Source organism: Gossypium raimondii, chromosome 9 (genome assembly GCF_025698545.1).
Source record: "Gossypium raimondii isolate GPD5lz chromosome 9, ASM2569854v1, whole genome shotgun sequence".
Taxonomy (NCBI): Eukaryota; Viridiplantae; Streptophyta; class Magnoliopsida; order Malvales; family Malvaceae; genus Gossypium; species Gossypium raimondii.
This window is the reverse complement of record NC_068573.1, coordinates 46,518,427-46,527,773: the sequence shown is the minus strand read 5'-3', so window position 1 is coordinate 46,527,773 and position 9,347 is coordinate 46,518,427. Positions and strand designations below refer to the sequence as shown.

The following is a 9,347-nucleotide window of genomic DNA, read 5'->3' as shown; positions in this document are numbered from 1 at the left end:
TTAACATATCATTAAAAGACAAACCAAACGAGAGATATATCAACAAAATTAATTTTTTGAAATGATTTTAATAAAAAATAAATTAAAAATGGACTGCAAAATCATCATCTTAAAAGATTAGTCTTTAATAACGACAAAATGTGAATTAAAAATCATTATAAACAAAAAGTCGATTTAAATGGAATGATAAAATTTATTGAAGAACCGAATAAAAAGGATGATTATAAACATTTAAAGTTTGGGGGAATATTAAAAGTAAAATAAAAATAAATTTTATTTATTTATTTTAAAATTATAATAGAAAACTATTAAATTTATTTTTATATTTAATAGTTATATTAATTTGAAGCAGTAGTTAAAATTTTCTTTTGACATGGGAGTTAAAATCCAATATTATTTCATATTAAATAAAAATAAAATGATATTAGACACCACATTGCCCAGAGTTTATATATGGTTTTGTCTGCAACCAGCATATTAAATTAGTATTTTGTTTCTTAATTTTTATACTTATTACTTGATTTCATCTCAGTACTTCATCTTCCTTTTATCTATCATTGACTTTTGATGGATCCATCTGCTATATTTTATGAAGTTAAAATATGCTACTAGTTATTGTGTATTTTATGTTTTTTTTTGAATAATTTTATTATAAGTTCTGATTATATATGTTCTTTTTTGACATAATATTTAGAACTACTTATAATCCCTCCCCAACCCATAAATAAAAAGATAATGCGTTTCAGCGCACTGAAATCTACGTTCTCCTGCACCGAAATAGTGATTAAAACTCTTATATGGTATTTAAATAATATGAATTTAAACTTTGTTATCTACTTATAGTTAGTAGTTTAAATTTTGTTCCCCAATATTATAATGCTGAAAAATGCAGTCTAATTGTTAATACACTTAAATTTCTTCCATTAAACTCAAGTCTATTACAATGTCTTTTTTTTTGTTACATGATTATTAAGTGAATATTTTTATTTTTATTTTCAAAAGATGATACCAGTAAATTTAACAATATTAACAATTAAAACATATAAAAATTTTTAGCATATGTACTCTTTGTACTTTTTGGAGATTAGCCTCTTTACTTTCATTTTAGAAAAGAGTTAATTGCACCAAACATTCCTAAACTATAACTTTAATTTTAAATTAGTCCTTAAACTTCAAATCATTCTAATTACATCTTCAAACTATTAAGGTTATATCAATTAGGTCCTTCCATTATTAAAATTCTTAATTTAATTGTTAGATGACACCTTAGATCTTATGTAACATAATTTAAGATAAACATTTTAAGAAAAATAAATATTTTAAAAATCTTAATTTTGTGATTTTCAAAACTTTTATAGAAACTTGATCATTTACTCTCTTTTTTCAATTTACTTCAAAGGATAATTTTAAATATTTTGAAAAGATAAAATTTCAAATTAATTAATTGCCTCAATTTTACCATATCTTCACCAATTGAACTAATTGTACATGTACTTAATAATATAAATACCATTTAAGTCAAACACTTATTTTTATAAAATAATTACTATGTTTAATACTCTTATATGATATCAAAATCACATATTTAATATTTATTTTTATTACATAACAGATTCAACCTAATGAAATTGATCGAATGGTGACTCAAAAATCACCTTTTTCTTCACATACTTTTTTGTTTCTCTTACATGGAAAAATGGTGTACAAATATGCTGTCTGTGTGACCACTATCAATATAAGCAGATGCTATTTTGGAAATGAAACGGGGATATCATCATCAAAGCTAACTAATAAAGTAACAATTACAAAGAAAGAACAACTCTTATGTTGAAACTATTTGTTCGATGAGTCTGCTATTGGATGGATGACGTGTTCTTCAACATAATCGGCAAATCTCACGCTTGGTCGCTGCTCACACTACATGAACAAGATGGAAGTAAGATTGCTTGGCATGCAAGAAACAATCAGATGATACTAATACGTAGTAATTTAGCAGGAGATTAGTGGGGGAGGGAGGGCCAATGGCAGATAAATGATTCAGAGATGTTCTTTTATGGAGTGAAAAGTGTAAAGTACTAACTGGGATTCTGCAGTGAATGTTTAGATGATAGTTCATTTCACTGAGTCGGGTTTTGGCAAGTTCTTCAGCATCAGAGGCTTTCTTCCAAGCTTCCTTGACCTGAATCGAGCATATTAGAGTTTTAGCACGAACTTCTGTAGTGAGAACAATCTATGACAGGTACATGGATAATAATGAAATGAAAATAAACTTTGTAAGAACGTTAAACTTCATGTCTTAGAGAAGGACTTGACATCTGCGCTATTAGTGTGTGATCTAATATGGTAAAGAAGCAAAGCATCTAACACATTCAGGCATTTTGGTTTTTTATGATACTTGCAAATTATTTTGATTAAGATTTCCAGTTACCTCACTATATTTGAAAGCTAAGTATAAGAATAAGTGTTCACGTCATATTCACCTGATCGATGCAAATGTTGGTCTGATCTTTGGCAACGAAAGCAGATTTTTCCAACATATTCCGCAGGTAAGATAACTCTTTAATCAAATCTAAAGCCACTTCTTCAGCATCTTGCATCTGATTTCTTGAGAATTCAAATGACCTCTCTGCATGAAGCCGAAATGAAGAACAGTTCAGACAAGTACAAATACCTCTGCATCCACGTGGGTTTCTTTTAAGGATCCCCTTTTGAAGACTAGCAGAAGGAATTCTAGGAGGCATAGAGGCTTCAACAAAGCTAGCTTCTATTTGCTTTTCATGGTTTGCGCATTTCTCGGTAGACTTTATGCAGTTCACATCCATTTCAAGAGGTAACTGATTAGCCACCAATTTAGCACCTTCTTCTCTTGGAGAGCTTGATGACATGGCTGGCGACTCAACCACATCTTTAAGCCTAGTTTCTAACTTCTGACTTGTATCCAAAGCAGAAGGTTTTACAGGTGGTCCTGGTTCTTGTAGATTCATTATCATCGAGGATTCAGCTACTTGTTTAGTAGGAGACTCTGTTGGTTTATGGTCAGAAGTACTCGTAACTGATGCTGCAACCACATCTAGCTTAATATCATCACCCTTATGACGCTCTACAGGACACCTTTTGTCATTGGAAGTTACCATTGATGTGTCTTTGGCAGGAGTAATGAACAGTGAAAGTGGCTTTTCTTTGGAACTCTTCTCAACTTTCAGTGACTGATTATTTCCAGAAGCACCTAGTAAAGAATCAAAGAAAAAGGTTAAAAATACTTACGCTCTGATCTAAATGTAAAACAACAGTATTATGTGAATGGGAGAATTAGGACTCACTGGAGTTTTGACTTGTTATATCGATCAAATACGGAAGCAACCGACTATAACTGAATGAACCCGGAATTTTAGATAACTTCAGATGCAAGTGTGCGTTTGGAGCCTATCAAACATCACAGCCACAGTGACATTAGCATGAAATGTCTTTAAACATTCATCTTTAATTAGTATAACATGCACCTATAGAGTCAGGAAATTAGACACTGCAAATAACTACCATAACCGGAAACACTGGCAGGTAGATAGAAGCTTACCATCTTGTTTTTAGGACTTGAGTCTGGGCTTTTAGCATGGCCCTGACCATTATTTCTGTGAAGTGTTTCATTTGTCGACTTCTCAGTAACTTGACCTACACCTTGTGAAACATTATCCACTGTGTTGCCTCTGCTACCATCAGTCTCGTACTTGGAGGACATATTGACATCAGGCGGTGTCATCAACATACATTCTCCACTTAAGTCTTCAACGCATTCCACAACTTCACCATCAATGTCAACTCTCTGCTGTAAACTGCATTTTCCGTTTCCTCCCGTTTCAGATAATGCAGGATCCACAGAATTCAGGTGCTGACATTCAAAGGAATTACAAATGGTGGCTTTCGGCATCCCTTGAATCTCAGACCTCTTTGTGTCATCTTCAGAACTTTCTGTAACTTCATAATCACAAGATTCACACGTATTATTAAGTGTAGACAAATTCTGGTCCAAAACTTCAAGACTTTGAGCATTGCAAGGATGTTCAACACTAATCTTTGCAACCTCGATGTTGTCTGTCGATGTTTTTTTACTAGAAACCACACCAACTAAATCTTCCTCATTGAAATGAGAATCCTCTATAGTTGAAGATGAACAATTTTTCAAACAATTCAGATTCTGGCCTTCAAAAGAATCTTGCAACTCAAGTTTCTCAATTTCTCCATTAACCACTGGCATCGAGGAAGCCTCATCGTCCCTTGAGGTAAAGGACTCAACTGATGCCGCAATTAACGGCTCACCAGAATCAGTATCGTGAACCACCAAGGAGCAGCTAGTTGTCTTATCTGGCAATGATTTTGGACCATTTGAAGCCAAGAGATGTTCATCTTCGAAACCCTTCTCGGGTTTTTGAGGGTGACCCATTGTTTGGGAACCTGTAAAGATCACATACAAGAATGTTTGTCTCAGTTTCGACAATACATTTGATTGTTTGGAAAGAGAGAAAAAGCAAAGAGAAAACTGCAGAGAATTTACCAGAATGATCTTTTTCGATATCCATCAAGTAAGGAAGCAATCTTCTGTAGCTGAATGAGCCTGGAGTTCTGAAAAGCCTCGCACGAGAACAAGGTTTAAGAACCTAGTCCACAATACACAAGCAACCAGCATTACTAAACAAAATTAGCAATATATGTATAGGCACTAATAATCAAGCTGAATCAAGTTAAAACTAGATGAAGCTCAAGCTCAACTCGAAACTTGATTCAATATCCATAACAATAAAAACTGAACTACTCAAATTCGATCAATTAAAATACTTGAACTCGACTCGCTTGATAACTCAATTTAAAAGCTCTACTCAACAATAATTCTTGTGTATTTTTCATATGGGTATAAAAAAAAACATACAATTTAAGGAGGAATTCCAAAAATAGAAACAAAACCAATAGCAAAAAGTATCAACCAAGCATTAAATTAAACGGAAAAAAAATTATATTAAAATCTTACTGATTTCATTGAATTGTTCATGGCATCTCTCTGCTGATGAAAGCCTTTTTCACATGGCTTCTTCTCTAAGAACTGATCTGAAAATTCACCTCCGTTTCTTTCAACCACTGGTTCAGCTCCAAAGATCTCAGCATCTGGTGGTGTCGACTGCACAAAATTCTCATTCGACATATCCAACTTTTTAAAACTTCCATTTTCCAACGGTTCTTGAGTTACACCCAAGTGAATCCTAGCAATCTGAGGTTTCCCCAGATTCTCAGTATCATCGAAACTGTCAGGAATCACTCCATCGGTGGAAGAGGGAGAGAAGACCCGTCTTAAACGGAGATCTTTGATGGAAACGGCGGATAAACCGCACCCCATCGATGAATCTTCATCTGGTAAGCTGTTTTTCAGTTTCTTGACAATGGGTTGCTGATCATGGTGGTTTCTACCGTGTTGGGATTGGCTTCCGCTTTGAATCTGGGATTTGCTACTAATGAAGCTTCCAATTAACGAACGAGTTACAGGAAAGGATAATCGCTTCCGCTTCTTAGAGATTTCCTTTGCATCCGCCATTGTTAAAACCCTAAACCAAAAACTGTGTGTGTGAGAGAGAAAGAGAGGCGATCGAGTGGCGGGCAGAACTGAGATGATAAGCATAACTTTGGAGGGAAAGCCATGACTGAGTTTGGCGGGAAATAATATGGGTTTGGGCCACACAATTTATGGGCTTATCCCAATCAGGATTTATTTTTGTTAAATTTAAATTTCTCGAAGATGGTTACTTATCCAAGCCCAAAAGTCAGGTTATTTGAGAAAGGTTAAAATATGTCATAGATCCTTATATTCTTTACAAATTTGAAATTAATCCATGCACTTTTATTTTCAGGAATTTAATCCTATTAAATTTTAGATTTTAAAATTAAAGTTAAATTGTTAACCCTAATTAAAAAAAATAACATTATAATAAACTTGAATTTAACAAAATAATTTTAATAATATTAACAATTTAACCTATATTTTTAAAATCTAAAAGCATAAATCTAAACCGTATTTGAATAAATATGTATGATTTTGATGTATGTGTGCCTCTAATTAAAATCATCACCCGCTTGTTTTATTAAAAGAAATACTTACTATTAACAGTAATCTTTACTTTTAATTTTATTTAAACCAATTGAAATTTTCAAGAAAAAAAGACTTTGATGGATGGGAAATATTTTAATCTATATTGAATTAATTAAAAGATAATATCATAAATGGTATGTCTACTTTAATCGAATTTTTAATGTGGTATTTTATTTTTAAAATATTATTTCGTGTACTATAATGGCATGAGTTTAACACATTTAACATCTAATAAGCCAATCAGTAAAATTATGACATTCAGATGGGAGGTACAAAGCATCACCACAATAGATAGAGTGAGGTGAGATCATATTTTGAAGGAATCAATCTTTTAATTAGGAAATTTTCGATGAGTAGAGTAGATGTAACACTATATCCGATTCGATTATCGGATTCAAGTTATAAAATGTTACGTTTGTTGCTGGAACAATTACAACTACAATTATGATACATTCCCATAATTTATACAATTTATTCCAATCAATACATCAATATAACATGCTTTATATTCATATTTGGGATTACACGAGCTTACAAAAGTTCCTATGATAACTCGAAAATCATTTGAGGATTAAAATGTAAAATTTTCAAGTTTTATCAAATTGGCATCGCGACCATGAAAGTCTCACGTCGCAACATCAACGACAAGAACATGGCTTTGAGACTTTGTTGTTGCGATTTTGAAAACAATAAATTTATATCGCAACTTCAAATAAGAAATTCGTGTCACAACATATCGATGTGAAACCATAGTTATAAATTTTCTCAACAATGCATTATCATGCACGGCAAAAAATTCACACAAGAATCGGAACAATGGATCCAAAATGTCCCTTATGCCATAAAGAAAAAGAGGATGTGGACCACCTATTCCGCAAGTGCACTTTTGCTAGGCAGTTTGGTTTGAATCTCCCTTAGGACTGCGTATGTGCTGTCAGAATACAAGTTCAGTTCAAGATTAGATATGTAGGACAGGAAGGAGAGACCAGGGCGTTCACCATGGAACATATGGGTCCATAGGAATAAAGTAGTGTTCGAAGGTGTAACCCCCAACCCGATTTTAGTCATTAGCCTAGCCACCACTGCAACGCATGACACCATTAAGGCATTCTCGAGCTGGAGCATCCAGAGGAGAAGAGGAAGAGAGTAACACTAGTATCGACAAGAGTTATTTCAACTACAAGTCACAACGTTTTCATTGGATGGTGCAGAAGGAACTCCTTGGTAAGCATTAGGACACACGACTTTAAAACGCGGAGAATTGTGCGGGAAATATTCAACCAAAGCCACAGCGTCATTCGGAAGATACTTATGGTCCGATTCATTCGGAAGCCATAACCTCGGCACTTATATGGACAAAAGACAGATCAGTGAGCAAAATCCTTGGAGGTAAGCAGAACAAGGAGGACTGGGAAGCTAAACCAATTCAGGATGACATCTTTGTTCTAAGAAATCTTTTTCAATATATTGATGTTTGTAATGAGAACCTTGGAGAATAGAAATGGGCTTCCAAGGAAGCATTGAGAAGACTAGGAAATCCATGATTTGTCTTGTTTTTGCCATTGTATTAAAAAAAAGAGTAAAATTATGACAGGTGGATTTTATTGTGTTATTACCTAATGCAATAAAGACAAATGCAGGGCTAAGTAAGGGGGGAAAAAAGGGGTGAAATTGAAAACTGATACGAGTTTGTTTGAATTATTTAAGAAGTAAGTTAAAAATTTGTGATCATTTACATCAAATGATTTTTTTATTTAATTTATAACCAACTTTTATAATGTAAAAAATATTTATATTAAAATATGTGAAATAATTTAAATATTTTATATAAAAATATTTTTAAAACATCAAAGGAAGCTATGGTCATGTGAAGCTGATGGTAGAACACTTGGAGTCGAAGCCTTGAAGAAGTCGCTCATGTTGTAAGCATTGGAACTAGTCATGAGAAGCCAAGTGTAGAACACTTGGAGTTGAAGCTTTGAAGAAATCGTTCATGTTTGGATCTGAATGAGAAACTGAGTGCGAAGCACCCTTAGCAATGACGGCATTGCTAGATCGAGTAGGGAGAATATCAGGGCATGCCTGTGAGTAAGGCACCCGAAGTTGTTGAGTAGACCACCCAAGTCTAGGCAAAGGCCCTCAAGTATAGACAAAGGCCACTAAAGACCTAGAAAGGCCTCTCAGGTGCGACAATCCCAAAACAATGCAAATTTTAGAAGAAATAGTTAAAAGGGGTTTTTTTGAACATTTTGAATAGTGGTAAAACACTTAGAAACCCTTAAAAGTCTTCAAATAATGTTAGAACGCGTGAAAAAACCTTAAAAACCTTTAAAAGTCTAAGGAAGATATTATAATCTTGTAGAATCAAATAGATCATTTTAGAAGTTCTAAAAAGATATTACCTTGTACATTATTTTATAAGCGATCTTGATCGTCCATTTTAATCAATCTTAACTATTAGATCAAAGAGGCTTAATTGTTATAAAAGGGACCTCCTGAAGTCCCAAAAATTAAAGTTTGAGCAATACTAGTTTCTAACTTTCTACAAAATTCTTTAGTGTATTTAGTGTGCTCTTTTGGTATGCTTGTTAGAAGCTAAACAGTAGTGCCACTAAAATTATTTAGTATGCTTAGTGTACTCTCTTAATGTGCTTGTTAGAGGGTAACTAATCTCTCTTCGATTTAGATAAAAGGCTAACATATTTTTAACGAAAGACAAAACTTAACACAACAACTATAAAAACCATTAACTTTTAGTAAAATTTAAGAATTTATGCTACTTTTTACAATTAACTTTCAGTAAAATTTAGGAAGTAATTTTATACGTAACCAATAAATTTAGCAAGTAATTTTATATGTATCCAATTAACTTTCTCAAAAGTTCAGACAATTCTTTTACTATTGATGCTCATCTTGATCCTGAGTATCATAATATTGATATGTAGTACTAATGATGACCTTCAAAATTAAAATCCTTAAATCACTAATTTCCACAATATAACCAAAATACCTTAAAAACAATTTCACTCCCACCAAACCAAAGTTTTGGTTATAATGGTAGTACTATTCATAATTTTAGTTATCATGATAATACTCTTTATTATAACTCATATAGGTTATCGGCTCGTCTCATGTTACTGATGCTGATAATGATATTTATTATCGTAGTACTAGTACTTATCACGTTACTGTTGCTCATTCATGTATACCGATGTCG

At 33.0% G+C, this 9,347-nt stretch overlaps 1 protein-coding gene across 1 annotated transcript; it reads right to left on the bottom strand.

Annotated features, from left to right (window-relative positions):
• Window positions 1–1,628: 1,628 nt before the first annotated feature.
• Window positions 1,629–5,636, bottom strand: LOC105800394 (uncharacterized). Its single transcript, XM_012631502.2, has 7 exons — window positions 5,021–5,636; window positions 4,550–4,652; window positions 3,575–4,449; window positions 3,321–3,423; window positions 2,481–3,226; window positions 2,081–2,179; window positions 1,629–1,917 (listed from the first exon to the last, which is right to left on the bottom strand). The coding sequence occupies exons 1-7, from the start codon at window positions 5,576–5,578 to the stop codon at window positions 1,834–1,836; spliced, it is 2,568 nt and encodes an 855-aa protein (XP_012486956.1). The 5' UTR covers window positions 5,579–5,636; the 3' UTR covers window positions 1,629–1,833.
• Window positions 5,637–9,347: the final 3,711 nt, after the last annotated feature.